The sequence below is a fragment of the Bos javanicus genome, chromosome 5, assembly GCF_032452875.1.
Source record: "Bos javanicus breed banteng chromosome 5, ARS-OSU_banteng_1.0, whole genome shotgun sequence".
Taxonomy (NCBI): Eukaryota; Metazoa; Chordata; class Mammalia; order Artiodactyla; family Bovidae; genus Bos; species Bos javanicus.
This window is the reverse complement of record NC_083872.1, coordinates 2,863,124-2,883,664: the sequence shown is the minus strand read 5'-3', so window position 1 is coordinate 2,883,664 and position 20,541 is coordinate 2,863,124. Positions and strand designations below refer to the sequence as shown.

The 20,541-nt window shown below is 35.8% G+C and overlaps 1 protein-coding gene across 1 annotated transcript in view; it reads right to left on the bottom strand.

Annotated features, from left to right (window-relative positions):
- Window positions 1–5,271: 5,271 nt before the first annotated feature.
- The window catches only part of TRHDE (thyrotropin releasing hormone degrading enzyme), a 447,855-nt gene continuing 432,585 nt past the window's right edge, over window positions 5,272–20,541 (bottom strand). The window contains exons 17-19 of the mRNA XM_061415530.1: window positions 20,012–20,152; window positions 14,067–14,148; window positions 5,272–7,749 (exon numbers count right to left, since the gene is read on the bottom strand). Of these exons, the coding sequence (XP_061271514.1) occupies window positions 7,606–7,749; window positions 14,067–14,148; window positions 20,012–20,152 (367 nt within the window). The 3' untranslated portion in view covers window positions 5,272–7,605. The remainder of the gene's footprint in view (window positions 7,750–14,066; window positions 14,149–20,011; window positions 20,153–20,541) is intronic.

The window sequence follows — 20,541 nt, the reverse complement described above, 5'->3', positions numbered from 1 at the left end:
ATAGTAGGACTTTAACACCCCTCTCACACCAATTGACATAACATCAGAACAGAAAATTAATAAGAAACACGTCTTAAATGATATATTGATGAGATGGATCTCATTGATATCTTCAAGACATTCATCCAAATGCAGAATACTAAACCTTCTTCTCAAGTGCACATGGAACATTCTCCAGGATAGACTATATCTTGGGTCACAAATCAAACCTCAGTAAATTTAAGAAAATTGAAATCATATCAAGCATCTTCTGTGACCACAACTATATGAGACTAGATATCAGTTACAGGAAAAAAAACTTTAAGAAATGTAAACACATGGAGATTAAACAACACATTTGTAAATAACCAACAGGTTACTGAAAAAATCAAAAGGGAAATCAAACAATTTCTAGAAACAAATGGCAATGAAAACACAACAATGCAAAACCTATGGGATGTAGCAAAAGCAGTTCTAAGAGGGAAGTTTATAGCAATGCTATCCAACTCAAGAAACAAAGCATTGAACAGAAAACCTAATTTTACACCTAAAACAACTGGAAAAAGAAAAAAAAAAAATTGGTAGAAGGAAAGAATGCATCCGAGCAGAAATAAATGAAAAATAAATGAAAGAAATAATAGTAAAGATTAACAAAACTAAAAGCTGGTTATTTGAGAAGATAAATAAAATTGACAAACCTCTAGCCAGACTCATCAAGAAAAAAAGAGAGAAGAATCAAATCAACAAAATTAGAAATGAAAAAGGAGAGATTACAACAGACAATTCAGAAATACAAAGGATTATAAGACTATTACGAACATCTATACAGAAATAAAATTGATAACCTGAAAGAAATGGACAGATTCTTAGAAAAGTTCAATCCTCAAAGACTGAACCAGAAAGAAAAAGAAATTATGAACAACCCAATTACAAGCACTGAAATTGAAGCCATGGTCAAAAGTCTCCCCAAAAATAAAAGCATAGGACCAGATGGGTTCACAGGAGAATTCTATCAAACAGTTAGAGAAGAGCTAATGCCTATCCTTCTAAAACTCTTTGAAAAATGTGTAGAGGAAGGAACACTTCCAAATGCATTCTACGAAGCCAGCATCCCCTTGATACCAAACCCAGACAAAGACAACACATAAACAGAAAACTGCAGGCCAATATCACTGATGAACATAGATGCAAAAATACTCAACGAAATTTTAGCAAACAGAATCCAGCAACACATCAAAAAGTTCATACACCATGATCAAGTTGGGTTTATTCCAGGGATGCAAAGATTCTTCAATATATGCAAATCAATCAATGTGACACACCATATTAAGAAATTGAAAGTTAAAAACCATATGATCATCTCAATAGATGCAGGAAAAGCCTTTGAAAAAAATCAGCACCCATTTATGATTAAAACTCTTCAAAAAATGGGCATAGAAGGAACCTACCTCAACATAGTAAAGGCCATATATAATAAGCCTACAGCAAATATTATTCTCAATGGTGAAAAAATGAAAGCATTCCCCCTAAGATCAGGAACAAGACAAGGGTGTCCACTTTCCCACTATTATTCAAGATAGTTCTGGAAGTTCTAGACAGCAATTAGAGAAGAAAAAGAAATAAAAGGAATCCAGATAGGAAAAGAAGAATTAAAGCTCTCACTCCTCACTCAGTGAGGAGTAAAGCTCTCACTGACATGATACTGTACATAGAAAACCCTAAAGACAGTATCAGAAAATGACTAGAGCTAATCAGTGAATTTAGCAAAGCTGCAGGATACAAAATCAATATACAGAAATCATTTACATTTCTATATACAAACAATGAAAAATCAGGAAGAGAAATTAAAGCAATCCCATTCACCAATGCAACAAAAAGAAATATCTAGGAATAAACTTACCTAAGGAGACAAAAGAACTATACACAGAAAATTATAAGACACTAATGAAAGAAATCAACGATGACATAAACAGATGGAGAAATATTCCATATTCCTGGGTAGGAAGAATAAATATTGTGATGACTACACTACCAATTACAGTCTACAGATTCAACGTGATCCTTATCAAATTACCACTGGCATTTTTCACAGAACTAGAACAAAACATTTCACAATTCATATGGAAATACAAAAGACCCCGAATAGCCAAAGCAGTCTTGAGAAAGAAGAATGGAGCTGGAGGAATCAAGCTTTCTGACTTCAGATTATACTACAAAGCTACAGTCATCAAGATACTATGGTACTGGCACAAAAACAGAAATATAGACCAATGGAACAAGATAGAAAGGCCAGAAATAAACCCATGCACCTATGGGTAACTTATTTTTTACAAAGGAAACAAGAATATAAAATGGGGCAAAGACAGCCTCTTCAATAAATGCTGGGAAAACTGCAGTTACGTGTAAAAGAATGAAATTAGAACACTTCCTAACACCACACACAAAGATAAACTCAAAATGGATTAAAGACTTAATGTAAGACCAGAAACTATAAAGCTCTTAGACGAACACATATGCAGAACACTCAATGACATAAATCAAAGCAAGATCCTCTATGACCCATTTCTTAGAGTAATGGAAATAAAAGCAAAAGTAAACAAGTGGGACCTTTTGCACAGCAAAGGAAACTATAAGCGAGGTGAAAAGACAACCCTCAGAATGTGAGAAAATAATAGCAAATGAAACAACTGACAAAGCATTAATTTCCAAAATATACAAGCAGTTCATACAACTCAATACCAGAAAAACAAACAACCCAATCAGAAAGTGGGAAAAAGACCTAAACAGACATTTCTCCAAAGAAGACATACAGATGGCTAACAAACACAAACACAAAGATGCTCAACATCACTCATTATTAGAGAAATGCAAATAAAAACTACAATGAGATTTCACCTCACACTGGTCAGAATGGCCATCATCAAAAAGTTTACAAACAATAAATGTTGGAAAGGGTGTGGACAAAAGGGAATGCTCTTGCAGTTGGTGGGAATATAAATTGATACAGCCAGTATGGAAGATGGTAGGGAGATTCCTTAAAGAACTAGGAATAAAACCACCATATGACCCAGCAATCCCACACCTAGGCATATACCCTGAGGAAACAAAAAGTGAAAAAGACACATGTATCCATTGTTCACTGTAGCACTATTTACAATAGCTAGAACATGGAAGCAACCTAGATGTCCATATTGTGTTCTAATGCACATATACAGAATTTAGAAAAATGGTACTAAAGAATTTATTTACAGGTTAGCAATGGAGAAACAGACATAGAGAATAGACTTGTGAACATGGGGAGAGGGGAGAAGAGGGTGAGATATATGGAAAGAGTAACGTGGAAACTCACGTTACCAAATATAAAATGGATAGCCAACGGGAATTTGCTGTATGGCTCAGGAAACTCAAACAGGGGCTCTGTATCAACCTAGAGGGGTGGGATGGAGGGGAAGATGGGAGGGAGGTTCAAGAGGGAGGGGAATATGTATACCTATGGCTGATTCATGTTGAGGTTTGACAGAAAACAACAAAATTCTGTAAAGCAATTATCCTTCAAAAATATATATTAAAAGGAAAAATTTCCAATAAATTTGAATTAAATATATTATCATAAACTTTGTTCGGAATTCTTGACTGTATTTAATTTGGTACTATATTTGCATGAAAATTGTTGTACTGCTTAGGTCTGCATAGATTTATAAACATTTTACTAAAGATTACTTTCACAGATTTAAATGGACATCATTTTACCTGTGGTCTGACCATCTGTTGCTGCAAAGTTTATCAGAGAAATCTTTGTGGAAAATAAATTGTCAGTATTTTAATGTCATTTTTAAAAAATGTTCACCAAAATATTTTGAAAACTATTATCAATGAGCCATATTTTTCCCACGATTTGGCTATTTACACTGACTAAAAGTGAAAGCTGATTAACACTTCTTTCAGTTGTTTGACATTATACAAACTAGAAACACAGACTTTTAAAAGTAATATAATTATTGTGAAAAGAAAGATTGTTAGTTGTTTAGTCCTGTTCAACTTTTTGTGAACCCATGGACTCAATAGCCCAATAGGCTCCTCTGTCCATGGAATTCTCCAAGCAAGAATACTGGAGTGGGTAGCCATTCCCTTCTTCAAGGGATCTTCGAGACCCGGACTCAAGCCCAAGTCTTCCAAATTGCAGTTAGACTTTTTACCATCTGAGCCACCAGAGGAGCCCCAATAATAACTGTAGACATATGTAATCTCATATTTTGATATGGCTTCTGATATTTGGAAAACCTCCAATTAATGCAACTGACAGATGTTTCAAACATGTCTTTATATTTTAGTTGTAGGAAGAATTTCTTGAAAATCTAAAGTGATTGTAACTTCTGCAAATGACAATTATGTAATTTTTAAGCAGTTCACGTTGCTACTCTGAGCCTGTGTTTTGATCAAACTATTATGGTTAATATAATTTATTATGTTTTTGAAAAGAGTCAAATGAACCAGTATATTGAAAATGAAGTGCAATTTATTATGTGTGCATGCTTGCTCAGTTGTGTCCAACTCTTTGCGACCCGTGGACTGTAGCCCACCAAGCTCCTCCATCCACGGGATTTTCCAGGTAAGAATATTGGAGTGGGTTGCCATTTCTGCCTCCAGGGGATCTTCCCAACCCAGGGATCAAACCTGTGTCTCTTGTGCCTCCTGCATTGGCAGGCAGATTCTTTACTAGTGCCACCTGGGAAGCACCCAGTTAAAACATATGGTATAATCTTAATAACCTTGTAAGTTTTACTGTTATATTTGTAAATTGCACTATCACAGAAATCTCAGTCGTATGATATAATTATCCTAAAAATAATGTAAACCAAAGTGAGTTTAAATTCCAGTAAAATACATGTTATTGAAACTGAAGAATCAACTTAACATTGCAGATAATAGCCTTAGAACTTGTGCTTGTATATGTAAAAAAAAAAATACAACAACTGTAAGAACATTTTAAGGGAAAAGATGTAAAAATGGGGAAAACTTTTTATTTACAGGTTACCTAGAGATATTTAATACTTAGGATGGTAAACTTTTAGTCCTTTCTAATTTCAACCAAGTTTTACTGTCGTACATATATTGGCACAGTAAAGTTTTAAGCCTAGATGTTGAACTCTTTTAACAATTTGCTATTTCATGCACATATGTGTGTGTGTGTGTGTGTGTGTGTGTGTGTGATTTGCAAGACAGACAACGGAGAGAAAAAAGATAAAAACTCTATGTAGAAAATAGAATTTTATGACTACATTTTACAGAATATTCCAAGAGATATCATTGGTCATTTTATTATTTTGAAAATATTACTCATTTAAACAACTAAAAAAGGTTAAAGCTTGATATAATCTTCAACACTGGAAAGGATAAATTATTGAAAAATATGTAGAACAAAAATTCCATCTCAATGCCATTGATATCACTATACTGTTGAACAAGTATGAGGTATTGAACATTGCACATAATTATACACTTAGGATTTGACACTGTAGCTAAACCAGTTGTTCAAGGCCACTAAAATACTGAAGAGGATTAAAATTATTAACAGTGCAGAGGAAAACAGAACTATAAAATCCCTTGTAACTCAAAGCTGGAAATGGTGCTTTCACTCAAAAGAATGTCACAATTACCAAGAATTTTCAGTAATTCACGACACAAAACAAGACAGCCACCTCTAATTTTTAACTTTTCTATCAAAATGAATCCCGTGGTGATATAGTACATATTTTGGACCTGCATGACAGTGATATTTATAATTGTTATGTTTCAGAACTTACCCCTTAAAGATTTCACATACGTGTGATATGTACTAGTTAAATTTCATCACTTCAGATAGATGGGATGACTTTTAGATTTTATATTAAGCATTAGTATGTCTTAGTAACAACAGATAGAGTATTTAAAATTCATATATTAATTGAAGTGCTGAAAAAATAGATATGAGTAATAGCAATTAATTGCTAAAAAGATAAAATTCAAGTTTAGATGATACTTGTTCTATGGATTAGGAAATTGCTCCTCTTTATGCAAACTTATAATAAATCTATGGCTCTGGTTTCTAAAATGCCTACTTTCCTCCCCCCAGTGTTCAGTGACTATTGGAGCTAGAAAATATTCTTTCAATGATTTGTAAAATTTGGAGAAGTGGAAAAACCTCAGGAAAACATAAAGTGGTCCACAAACATTTGGCTTATGTGCGATTAGTTGCATTGGCATTTCATAATGGCAAACTTAAAACATGTTCTTTTGAGTATCTAAGCAGTGCTTGGAGAGCTGGCCTACTGGGTGAGAGTACCATTTAAAAACACTTGTGTTACATAATACACAATCAGGAAAAGTATTCAAAATTCTCAGTTAGAACAGAGTTGGCAATGCCAGAGGATGCGCTTTGCTCAAGAAAAGAAACTTTTCATCATAATGGATGGAACTTCTGGCATCAAAGATCATTAAAATCCACCTGAAGTAGGGTTGCTTCATGGGGGATTAGATTCACACAGACCCAAAGGTCAACACATGGAGAGAGTTTTTAACTCTCTGGACCCACCCAACATGAAAAAAGTGGAAAAACAAACACGATGACAAAGAAACACTTTCTCAGCACTGATCATCATTAAGTGTGCTCAACTGTTTATGCAATGGGAAGTTTGACTAAGATGATGACAGAATCTATATTTACGAGGTGAGGCTGCTACTTAGGAAAATTAGAAGAGTGTCTGTACATAAAATTTTGTTTTAGTTCATTTTTATGCAGTAGAATAGACTATTCAGGAAATAGATGAAAAAATCTATAACAGGTGAGAAATTTATCAGGAAATTGTCAGGAAGGATAGTACTGAGATAAATTCTTTGAAGCATTTTCAAAGTTTGCATACGTTTTAAAAAGAGATAAATTTTCTTTGAGGTGAAGTTTTTGCACAAGTGCAGAGTACAGCATACTATATACATTTGGGCTTCCCTATGCACATATACATATGCACACAGAATCTATATGCCTTTTTAAAAACACATACACAGCTTTAACTCAAAGAAAATTAGTTAGTAACACAATAATCTTTGCAAGACAATCCAAGTGCTGAAATATATGACACCAATCAAAGGGTGATTTCACCTCTCACATTGCCCAGGACTATGACTATAACTCCCTGTTTTAGTTTTTCTTTTGTTGCAACACTGATTGTCATAGATAATCTTTGTGCTTTTGTATAATGCCCATCCGGATGTAACATATATTCACATACAACACTGGACATTTTAAATAAGCATGCTGGAACACAGGCAGGACCATACAACCATGCACAACATTTTCTGAATATGTTTTCCATACTGACTGCAACGTCAACATGCACCACTATCGTATTTGGTCCTGTACAGCGAGGAATGTACAGCAGAAGCAGTCATGGCTAGATTCACTTGCAAGAGTTTCTTAAGAGAAGAACACCCAGTAGAGAAACAAAACAGAATGAATAAAACCAAAAAAAATCCTAAAATTAAAAAAAAATTTCCTCCCACATGTTAACACTGAAAATCTGGCCATATTCCTCATTCCACAGCAGGTCTTCTCACAAAATTCTGAGTTGAACTGTTTATAAGAGACACATATTAATGTCTCAGAGCTTTTCCTAGCCACTGGAAAAGCTCATCCTGATAAAGCATTTTCCAGCGTACATTGGCTTCAACAGTTTCCACAGCTCTTGAGAAAGAGGCAGCAGCTACTCCATCGTAGCTCTTCATAAAGTTCTTTAGCTGGAAACAGAAATATTAGAATGGTAAAAAGACAGCATAAGTTATATGGTCAATAATACTCTAATAACTTGGTATGGGGGCCGATGCTTACTATACTTATCATGGTGATTGTTTCATAATGTATGCAAATATCAGATATATACAGGTATATACAGTGTACCTGAAAATAACACAATATTTTACTATGTTTCAATAAAAAATAAAATGTAAAAATTATAAATTCATGTCTTAAAATGAGCCCATGTCCAACACATATAAACAAGAATCTATTTGAAAAAAAGTGTCACAGTCACTACAGAATGTATATTTAATGTGTGGAGTGAGGTAAGTAGGTATATCTAATATGTGGAGTGAGCTTACAATGAAATTCAACGAAACAGATTTTGTCCATTAGGTGTAATGTAATTTCTTTTGGAACTGAAAGGGAAAAAAAAGAATGATATAACAGTTTAAAGTGTAGCTGCTCAGTCATGTCCAATTCTTTGCGACTTCAATGACTGTAGCCCACCAGGCTCCTCTGTCCACAGAATTCTCCAGGCAAGAATACTGGAGCAGGTTGCCATTCCCTTCTCCAGGGGATCTTCCTCATGCAGGACTGAACCTGGGTCTCCCGTATTGCAGGAGCCACCAGGGAAGCCTAAATAACTCCAAGTTTAGCTTCTTGTTTCATAAATATTAAAGCAGATGTATTTAATTCATCTTTCATAATGGGCTGATGAGGTAGTGGCAAAAACTAGTTCTAATAACAAAGTATATCTAATCTACTAGTAGTAGCATTAGTCATTCAGTCACGTTCGACTCTTTATGATCCCATGAACTGTAGCCTGCCAGACTCCTCTGTTCACGGCATTCTCCAGGCAAGAATACTAGAGTCGATGGCCGTTCCCTTTTCCATGGGATCCTCCCCACCCAGGGATCGTACCTGGTCTCCTGCATTGCAGGCAGATCCTTTACTGCTGAGTCACCAGGGAAGTCCCCATAGCTCTGGGTTGGGCTTATTGACAGAGAACATTCAACCCATCAACCTATTTATTATTGGAAATTTTTCTGTCTTGTAGCCACCACACTTAATAGCAGCTATATTCTGGAATTTCTATCTCCTAATCTTTCTCAAGGGCATTCCCTCTGCTCCACCTCAGCTGTCACAGTCCTATTCAGAAACCCATCAACCCTGTCACGGAAAGCTCCAACGCTGTCATAGATGAATACAGTGGGCTATCTGCTACCTGATGTCTGAGACCTCTCCCTTATTCCTTCTGGTCTATCTTTTATATTGCCAGTATACATAAATTGGAGTGGACTGCAGTTCCTTTCTCCAGGGGATCCTCCCAACCCAAGAATCGAGCCTGGTCTCCTGCATTGCAGGCAGATTCTTTACAGTCTGAGCCACCAGGGAAGCCTGGTGAACATGTGTTATCCAATGTACTAATAGCCTTAACACTGAATACAAGCATTAAAGTTAACTTTTTGTCCACAGGGAGAAAAATATTCATCTTTTCTAAACAAGTAGTATGAGTGTTTGACACTATCTTTGCTGGCAAAAGAATACCAAAATTATTGAGTAACAACAACAAAAAATAATGATGCTATGAGTACTGGTTGATAAATGACACTGGGTCACCTGAGTAACTAGATTTAGAAAGAATGAAGAAGGAATGTTCTTCTTCATTTAGCTAGAGAATTTGAGCTTTAATTAGAGTGTGAAAATTTTAAAATGATTCGTCATAATTTTATGGGTATAAGATTTTCTCTAGAGAGCACACACACTTTAGGAATGCACAGGGATTTTATTGCAAGATTAAATACTAGCAGTTTTCCTCTCTGTTTCATATGTCTTAATAATTGGACAATGAATGAATAATTGCACCAATGAATGCAAGGCTTATAGACAAATGTGAAAAATCAACTTGTAACACAGAAGTGTTTATATTGTATAATTAGGATGAGGTGAGATTCATCCCATGATGGATGCCACATGATGAATATACCAGGAGAGAAATGTCATCAAGACTGACTCGGGGATAGGGGCATGTGTGTTGGGGGGCAGGGTGGAGGGGGTAATTTAAAATGGAGTTATTAATAATTATACTTTTCTGAATTAATCTAGAAATTGGTTCAGGGTAGCTTGGTTTGTTTATGACAATATTACTTTGATTTTATGATACATTTTTTTTCAAAGTTTATCCTCTACTTTCCTATAAAGCCAGGTACCTTGGAGCATTAGAAATGGATGATCATATCTCAGAGCTATATTCTTTGTAAGACTTTAAAATCACTACCTTTTAATAACAAACATGAAAAATATTCAATGTGTAACAAAGATTTATCATTGCTGTCCTTAAAACTTATCTGACATCTGACACATACAAAAGAAAGAGGACGAAGGGAAGGGACTGAAATTTATTGATACCTTCAATATATAGCTGTGACATGTACACATAGATAAATAGAAGTCTAATGAAAGCATTCAAATCATATTTTTAAACTTAACTAATTTATCTAATAATTCATTTGAATTTATATATTTATGTTCAGATTCATTCAGTCCATATTCCTAAAGCAACAAATAGTACATTTTTATCTATGTTTTGAATTTTGTGTTTTAATTTATTACAAAATATGCACATTACAGTGTATATTTGTATATTATATCTGTTCATTATGGTGGCTTTATTTACATAATATGTCAATCAGGAAAAAAAATTACATCTACTTCTTTTAAACTATGTTCCACATTATTACATATTTTTCTAGGCAGTCAATGAATACTCCAGACAGTAATAAATGACCTTTTGGTAACTTTGACTCTGAGGAGTATGCTCTTGGCCTTTTGATAAAATAGTAAGCCAGCCCGAATACATGAAGGAAAACTCTTGTCTATCTCAAAGGCAAACTGTGAGGTTGACTATGAATGTGTTATTGACACAAACACAGTAGGTCGGATTATCCTGCAAGAGAATTCTTAGTAGAAAATGTAACTGGAGCGTCTCTAGAGATTCATTTCTTAAATCACTATTTAAGTGCGCTAAATACTTCCTTTGTGAGCTTGGAGAGCATGACGTGACTGATATGCAGATTAGCTGATTCATCAGAACACAGATGGCCCCTTTGCATAGTTGGCATAAACTGATCTTATGCCTCATACTCCTCCACAACTCTGCTGGTGAACATGTGGTCAGAACAGCCATGTGATAGGTTCTCAGGCAGGATCATAGCACCTTCCAGACCCTGCCTCACTATCAAGGGCATAGGGTAGATGAAGGCATTTGGCATTCCATTTTGCTTATTTTGGCAGTTCTTCAGTAGATGTTTTGCAGCTATTAGTTTTTTCCATTGCACTTCCTAAATATTTATGCCATCATATGCTTTTATTTGAAAATGTTCCAAGTTTAGACATTTCTATAAAACAAAATTTAGTAAGATGTCAGAGTTGTTTGTGTTTCCTGTTCTTCTTAGCATAAAATTTCTAGACACGTTTGTTAATTTATATTTTAAAAACATTCAGTATTTGAAAAAATTCTTAACTTAGGGTACACTAGACCCTAAAACTCACAAAATAATTTGTAATGTGCAACACATAATATACTCTTAGTAACTATGGAACTATCTAAGTGAGTCGAATTAGCTATTGCCTGTTAATGAGGTTTATATTTTCAACACTAAAACTGTAAATGGGATGCCCGTGATGCACAGGAGCTGTGTTCTTTCACGACAGTGTTGTGTATAAGGCAAAACAAACAAACAAAGAGTGTTGCAGAGGATGGCTGAATGAACATCAGTATGAAAAATGGCAAGGGCCTCTGAGAGTCGATGAGGTTGTACTTCCATTAGTTTAAAATTAAGGAAACGATGTACTGCTTCATGGAGAAATACTGTTCAAATCACTAGAGCCATATAATTAAAAAGAAATGTCCAGTTTCAGGTTCTAGAATGATGCTTTGGGGAAGGACCACAGAACAATGTAAGTGTCTCTACTGAATGCCCCTAAAGCTGATGGGGATCATTAAAATCTCAAATCAGCTTTCAGAATTCATAAAGATGCCAATTCCCTTTTAATCTGTAAACTTTTGAAAATAAGAATATGCTCTAGACAAAAAGAGCACATTGGCTTTTCTGTTTACAAGGCTCATTGGATATGGGAAAATGAGACTGAAATTTCCTCAGCCTCTTCTAATTTATGGAAGGTGGTCATCAGCAGTACAAATTATCCCCCCTCCCACCCAACAACTGTGGTCCACAGTCTTACAGTCAATGATTAGATAACAAAAGTGTGGAAAAGCCTCAGGCTGCAGTTGTTAAACTAGAAAGTCAGTGCAAGTAGCTGTGTCCTGGAGGGATTCATCTCTCAGGCTATGGAGAGCTTGTGTTGTGAAGTTAGTTGCTTTTCAGATAATGGAATAAAAGCCACAGTTGAGTTTCAGTTTCCAGATGACACATTTCATTACAGGGGTATCTTGGAACATTTCACATGGCAATTAAATCAAGTGTAAAAAATTAAATATGTAAGTGAAATATGTAAAGCAAAATGGCCATCATATGATAAAATTAATTTAAATGTCCACTTAAAACATGTTTTCCATGGGTTGGGTTATCACCAAAGCAAGGGGAAATGAAAGAGTTAGAGAATAGAAGAGGGAGAGAGAACAGGAGAGACACAATGGAAGAGGAAGACAGGAGAAGAAAGGGAGCCAAGATGAAGATGGGGGAGAAGAGAGGAGAGGAGAGATTTTTCACTTTTTTGTTCACTTCAATGGCTGCACAAGTTGTCACTAAATGAGTCTTTCATTCCCAGATTATTGAATGCAAAATCAAAGAGTTAAAACTACTTCATTTAAATACACAAAGCCATTAGCTTAATTGTTCTTTCTTTTTGCTTCCTTTGGATATGAAAGAATTCCTTCACTTTTAGGTTCTTAATAAAAACTATAGCAAAACATGTACTAGGGCTTTCAAATCCAAATCTTTCAGGGCTGGGAACACACGTAGCAGGGATAAAAATAGAATTTCAAGTTATTACAATCAGAGACTTAGCTTAGCTCATGGTGTGAAAGAATCCAAGTTGGTGCGTGGAAGATGATCATACAAAATTGGGCAATATTCGGAGATATTAAGGACAGAGGAAGGCTGATGCTTCTGGGGGAACCTTGCTCAATGGGGTTGGCTCTGGGTCACAGCATCAGGCTTTCTGTCAGTGAAAACTGAAGAAACCGTGATTCTCAATGGTATATCTCAGCTATATTTTATAATTATAGGTGAGGAGAGGCTAAAAAGTGATAAGTGTTTGAAGTCCAATTCATTTTAATCAGTGAAATATTTAGCTCCTTCCTCCTACCTAGTTACGCACCCCCAATCTCACATCCCTCTATTACAGATGTGAATTAATGGTCACAAAACCAGCTGGTTTAAATTCCGGAGACGTAAACCAGAGAAAAAAGAAAATGTTAGATATTCTGCAAACTGGACTTTAGTCCTTAAGAAAAAAATAAGTTCAATTTCATTAAGGAAATTCACTTGTGACGGTATTCAGCTGAATTTGAAACTATTAATCTTAATATATGTTATCAGATAGAGTTACTTCCAAATGTATGAATTTATTCCATTTAACAAAACAGAGAGCATGATGCATATTATCTTATCCAATTATCATTCTTTGTATAGACCTGACCATAAAGCAATGAGACTCAAGGCCTGTACCTCAACAGCAATCTTAGTTCTGCATATCTGAATGCTGAGTCATTGTGACAGGATAGTTTTAATGTTCCAAGGATCCTAAACTGGGCTCACAGAGTCAAATGAGGAGCAGCTGATTGGGAAGATTTCTAGAGTATATTTGGAGTCTCCTGTTTTGAGAATGACTGGAGCTTCCCCAGTGGACAGTGGAAAAGAATCTGCCTGCAATGCAAGAGACCCAGTTTTGATCCCTGTAGGGAAGATCCCCTGGAGAAGGAAATGGCAACCCACTCCAATATGCTTGCCTGGGAAATCCCGTGGACACAGGATCCTGGTGGATTATAGTCCATGGGTCACAAAGAGTCGATCATGACTTAGTGACTATACAACAACAAACAACATTTTGAGAATCATTACATTCAAGCACCTTTCACAGGCTTAATATTTAATGTTTAATATGTTAGAAACATTTTTGCAAATAATGACTGAAGTAGTCTTTAGCATGAATGTGTATATGTGTGCATGTATATGTGTGTGTGTACTTTAAAGGAATGAGTATGAATTTATTGGAAAGAAGTGGTTGAAGTCTATCTATAATTTCATAAGTTTACAAAAGAAAAAAATTACATTCATCTTAAAATATTTACCTCTTTCAGTTCACCTTCAGTATTAAGAAATTCTGTAACACCACTGATAAGTTTGGAATTCATAAATAATGCTTCTCCATACCTTGAAAGATTAAAAAAAAGAAAAGTCTTAATGTTAAAACAGGCAGTAATTTAGGAAATACTACTACACAGATTTTTTAGAATCCTTCTCATGAGCTCCATCCCATCTCTTAATGCTATTCAAGGCTATTTCCCTAGGGAGTGGAGAGGTGCAAAGAGCTGTGGCTATGGGACGTCATCAAGTCATCCTGATTGGCTCACAGTGTTTCAAAGAGATCTACATTATCGTAAATTTTTAAAAAGGGAGTCCTATGATATTATAATTAGGAACTACTATTACATTTCCAATGTGAGGCCTGAAGAAAAAGTATTTTAAAACTTTTAATTTTAAAGCAACCTGAGTCACTGTAAATAAGGATTCCACCAGAAACATGATTGCAGAACCAACTTTTAGAATTATCCATAAGTCACAGAAATCCTTTGGTCTGGTCAGCCCAAACTGATGTTGGCATTATTTTCTACTTCATTCCTAGAAACTAAGCCAACTTTCTCAAAAAGGCTCCCAAAAGATTAGCATTTTTTCATATGAGCATTAAAATAAAACACTGAATTTTTCCTTTGAATTTTACAATCTTTGTATCACAAGCATAATTATTTGACTCATGACCTAAGGTAAGAATACTATGTATCAGCAAGCTGAAAAGATTTCTCCTTTTACTGATTGTGTCTCCTGTGCTAAGGGTACCTATCACAGGATATCATACTCTTTGAAATTAAAAAACAAACAAACAGTACAGTAGGCTAAACTGGAAGCAGGATCAAGATGGCTGAGTAGAAAGACCCTGAATTCACCTTCTCCTATGAACATGCCCAAAATACAACTGCACAAAGAACCTAAGAACGACTTACCGTCTATTCATTGATGATAAAAACCCTAAACAAATGAGTGGGAATGCACACAGACTTAATAAAGGTCATATATGACAAGCCCACATTTAATATCATACTGAATGGTGACAAGTCAAAGTATTTCCTCTGAGATTGGGAACAAGATAAGAATGACCGTTCTCACAACCTTTATTCAACATAGTGTTGGGAGTTCTGGCCAGAGCAAACAGATAAGAAGCATAAAGAAAAGGAATCCGAACTGGAAAAGCAGAAGTAAAAGTTTCACTGCTTGCAGATGACATTATACTATATCATATATACTATATGGAAAACCCTAAAAACTACACACACACACACAATTATTATACCATGTGAATTCAGTAAAATAGAAGGATACAAAATTAATAACAAAAATCAGTTGCATTTCTATACACTAATACTGAACTATCATAAAGACAAGTTGAGAATTTTTTTAAAAGTACACTAAAGATATTAATGAGTTTTTAAAAGCAAAAATCCAGCCTTCATTACAAGAGGCTTTCTAATGCTGTCCCTATCTGTGGGAACTTAAGTAATTTAGTTTCTGGAGCCTTAGTTTTCTCATCTTTAAAATGAGGGGTGGGAGGTGCTTATATTGGCAAATGATATCACAGACAAGGGCTTAACCTCTAAAATACACAAGCAACTCAGCAACATAAAAAACAAAAACCTAACTGGAAAATGTGCAGAAGATCATAATAGACATTTCTCCACCTTATACTGCTCAGTATGCTGCTGCTGCTGCTCAGTCGCGTCAGTTGTGTCTGACTCTGTGCGACCCCACAGATGGCACCCAACAGGCTCCTCCGTCCCTGGGATTCTCCAGGCAAGAACACTGGAGTGGGTTGCCATTTCCTTCTCCATTGCTCAGTATGGTCATCATTAAAAAGTCTACAAATAACAAATGCTCGAGAGGGTGTTAGTTGCTCATTTGCAACCAACTCTTTGTGACCCAAAAGACGGTAGCCCACCAGGCTCCTCTGTCCATGGAATTCTCTAGGTAAGAATTCTGGATGCTTGGGGCTGGTGCACTGGGACAGCCCAGAGGGATGGGTTGGGGAGGGAGGAGGGAGGAGGGTTCGGGATGGGGAACACATGTATACCTGTGGCGGATTCATTTTGATATTTGGCAAAACTAATACAATTATGTAAAGTTTAAAAATAAAATAAAATTGGAAGAAAAAAAAAAAAAAAGAATTCTGGAGTGGGTAGCCATTTCCTCCACCAAGGGATCTTCTCAACCCAGAGATCAAACCCGTGTCTCCTGCATTGCAGGCAGATTCTTTACCATCTTAGCCACCAGGAAAGCTTCCCAGGTGGCACCAATGGTAAAAAAAATATCCTCACCTCCCCAGTGTAGGAGACATAAGAGATGCAGGTTCAATCCCTGGGCCAGGAAGATCTAGAGAAGGGCATGGCAACCCACTCCAGTATTCTTGCCTGGAGAATCCCATGGATAGAGGAGTCCAGCAGGTTACGGTCCATAGGGTTAAAGAATTAGACACGACTGAAGTGACTTAGCATGCACCTATGCAGAGAAGGTATGGAGAAAAGGGAATCCTCCTACACTGTTTGTGGGAACGTAAATTGTTATAATTACTATGGAAAATAGTATGGAGGTTCCTCAGCAAACTAAAAAGAGAATTACCATATGATCCAGCAATCCCATTCCTGGTAATATATCCAGAAAAAAATTATAATTCAAAACGATATCTGTACCCCTATTTCAATAGCAGCAGTATGCACAAGAGCCAAAACATGGAAACAACCTAAATGTCCATTGACAGATAAATGGATAAAGATGCACATATATACAGTGGAATACTACTTGGCCTAAAGAGGGAGGCTAAACCATGCGACCATCATAAATTGCTATAATTCTAACATTGAATTGGGAAATGATTCAGTTCTAACATTGAATCCATGGGAAAAGCTGGCTAAATAAAATAAAATAGACATTCAATAATAATATAAGTATTCATTAGTAATCAATATGTGGTTACAAAAATGGCCAACTGTACAGCAAAGTGGACAATCCTCTTCAAAGAGTGTTTTGCTTATACTTGCAGTCATGTGGAAAAGAAAAACAGTCAGTCCTTTCCTGAAGGTTATGTACTATATAGTATTGTAAACAGATCATTCCCAGTTATTATGGTTAAACGAGATGAAAATAAAATTATATACTGTTCAGAGTTCCTTTAGCTGTGGGGTCTCTGGAAAGGCTTCCAGGAGATGATGACAGATGGATTGAATATGGAGTAATTTCAAATATCAAGGAAGAAAGCAATTTTAGGCAGAGATCAGATCAGTTGCTCAGTCGTGTCCGACTCTTTGCGACCCCATGAATCGCAGCACGCCAGGCCTCCCTGTCCATCACCAACTCCTGGAGTTCACTGAGACTCACGTCCATCGAATCAGCGATGCCATCCAGCCATCTCATCCTCTGTCGTCCCCTTCTCCTCCTGCCCCCAATCCCTCCCAGCACCAGAGTCTTTTCCAATGAGTAGGGAACCAATGCACAAAGGCAAGGAGGTGTGAAACACCACGGTGTGTGCCAACAACTACAGGCATTTGGTACTGAGGGTATAAACTGTGAGACTGAGGATAACAGAATGAGAGGTAGAAGGGTCAGTAAGACAGGAGCTTAGATTTTCAACACGGCACAGAGTATTGAAGGTTTTACAGGAGAAAATGTCATTTTTGCTTTTCAGAGAGATTCTTGGGACAAAGGGAAGTGGTGGGTGTGTGTGTGTCCACGCATGCATACATGTGTGCATATATGTGGCAGCATATGTAATTAGAGATAGGAGACGGTCATTAAGAGTACTAACAAGGGATAAGAACCTTCACTAAGGCAGTGGTAGTAGGAAAGAGAGGAAGAATTCGAGAAACATTTAGGAATTGTCAAACTGATAGGACCTCAAGTCTAAATGTTACTTTTTACATATATCAAGGAAAAAGGAGAACTATATGTAGATTTCCAGGTGCCCAGCTTGAACAATTGGTGGATGGCCATCTATTTACTGAGGAATGAAGATGTAGAAAATGATGGTTTAGCTTTGCAGGTACACCTCAGTAGGGGATCTCAACAAAAAAACATCTTTCATAGAGCGATGCTTAGGTGAAATATCTGAGCTAGAGGTGTAGATTTTGGAGTGATTCAAACTGTGAGAGTAGCTGGCAACTAAAACCAGGGAGAATCTGCAGGCCAAGTAGTAAGGAGAACCTTGGACTGTTCCCTCATGAACTTTGATGTTCCAAGATGGAGAAGGGAGTGGAAGATGAAGAAGACAATTCTATTTGTCAAGATAAACACAGCTCTATCTGTAGAAACGCTGAAACTTCTCCTTTCTACTTTTTTGAAAATTAACTTTAGTTTGAGAGCCGTCTTAGGTTTATGGAAAAACTGAGCAGAAAGTTGAGTTCCCAAGTGCCTCTTCCTCCCTCTTCAGAGTTGTAGCTAATATTGATGTCCAGCTAATTAAACAAAGAGGTCATTAGACTGAGGGGGTTCTAACGTTATCTCTCTTTCTACCTTTTGGTTAGAGATGATGTACTTTCAGTGAAACAAAACAGACATATCAGGAACCGAATATTTTAGGTAGGGACTATAATCTATATAGGCATTATATGGAACTCTGATTTACAAAACCACTCCCTAAAGACAGACTCTGCATTGGTAGATATTTGATACTCTTTAAAGTCAAATGCTTGTACATATATATTAATTCCATCTGTGTCTGACTATTCCTTATACTATGTGCATGACAGCAAAGCAAGTGTAAATCATTCTAATTTCTGAGCTGAAAATACAAGAAATAGAAAGGAAAACAATGTGCCATCTAGGAATGTTAGTGCTGTCTAACAATGAAATATCTACAGATAGAAATATATTTTATTATTAAAAATAAGTTCAAACTGAACTCTTTATACAAGGTCAACCAATAACAGTGTACCTTTAAAAAATAAAATTTATATACCAGCTTTTAACAGATAGAACAGTGGGTATGCTAAATGTCTGGGAACATTTAAGTTTGAGAACATGTAGCATTTACATGCTCTATAATAAATTTAATTTTTAAATACCATAGAGATTATCAGAGTAATACATTAACATTTATTATAATATATTTAAATATATAATGAAATATTTTCTAAAACAGAGTCTGAAGAATTCTCAACATGAAGCAAGATGGCTCAGGAATGAATTCTACTGCATCTAGAATTATGCAGTGATTCAAACATCCCTCCTCTATATCATGGCTTTACTTCAGATGTTTTATGATATTTATATTTTTAAATATTTAAACAATTGTATAGAAGCAATTACAGTTTCCTTGTTCTGTGTGTGTGTGTTAGTCACTCAGTCGTGTCTGACTCTCTGTGACCCCATGGGCTGCAGCCTGCCAAGCTTCTCTGTCCATGGAATTCTCCGGGCAAGGACACTGGAGTGGGTTGCTATTTCCTTCTCCAGTGTGAATTTTAGTAGAAGTATTTTAGTCGCTAAGTTGTGTCCGACCCTTACGACCCCACAGACTGTAGCCCACTATGTTCCTTTGTCTATGGGATTCTCCAGGCAAGGATACTGGAGTGGGTTGCCATTTCCTTCTCCATTTCTTGTTCTAATACCATTACATATGATTCATAAATCATTTCTTCTACAACACACTCAGGATATCGGATTTTAATGATACAATTTCTTCAACCTAAGACAGTTTGATAGATTTTCCGGGAAAGCTGCAATGCTAAACTTTTTCACTCTGCACATTTCCATACATAATTATGGTTATCAATCTTTAATAAATGAATAATGTTATAGAACTGTTAAATTAATTCTGAGCTTCACAGGAGTGGCAACGCCCATCTTGGCTGACTACTTCAAAATCTAATTCTATTATCTGGATCTTGCTTCTACCACAAAAAGTTGGGTCTTTATCTCTCAGATATCACCTTTGATTTACTCACACCAGTAAGAATGATTGAACTCTTATTTTTACCTGGTATTTAATATCTTCCATTTATCTCTAAAAAACTTCCAGGCAAGGTCTCGGCCATGTGGATTTCGAGCTACATGGATTATCACATCAATTGCATCTTGATCCAGAACCACCTCAGAATTCAGTGATAGATTTAGAAGCCTTTAAGGATAGAATTGCAGAGAAATTTTTAGTTTAATAACAAACTTTTCTTTACTTATCAGAATTATATGATTTAAGTTATCACAATCTTCAAAGAATAGTCCATGTAAACTCTACTAATAAAAATTTATCAATAGAACAATTCTGTGTTTATAAAAGGAAGAAGAACAAACTCATAACATTTTAATTGATGTATTAATTAATGTCTGAAAAAATCTTGTAGGTGGTTAAATCATTATTCTGATTTAATGATGAAAATTTGCTTTAAAAATTCTTTTTAATAAATACTTCAATTTTATAATGAAATATTATCTTACATACATATAAATAACATAAAATAGTTAGAAACAAACCTTTCAAATCAACAAGCTTTCATCATATTAATATCT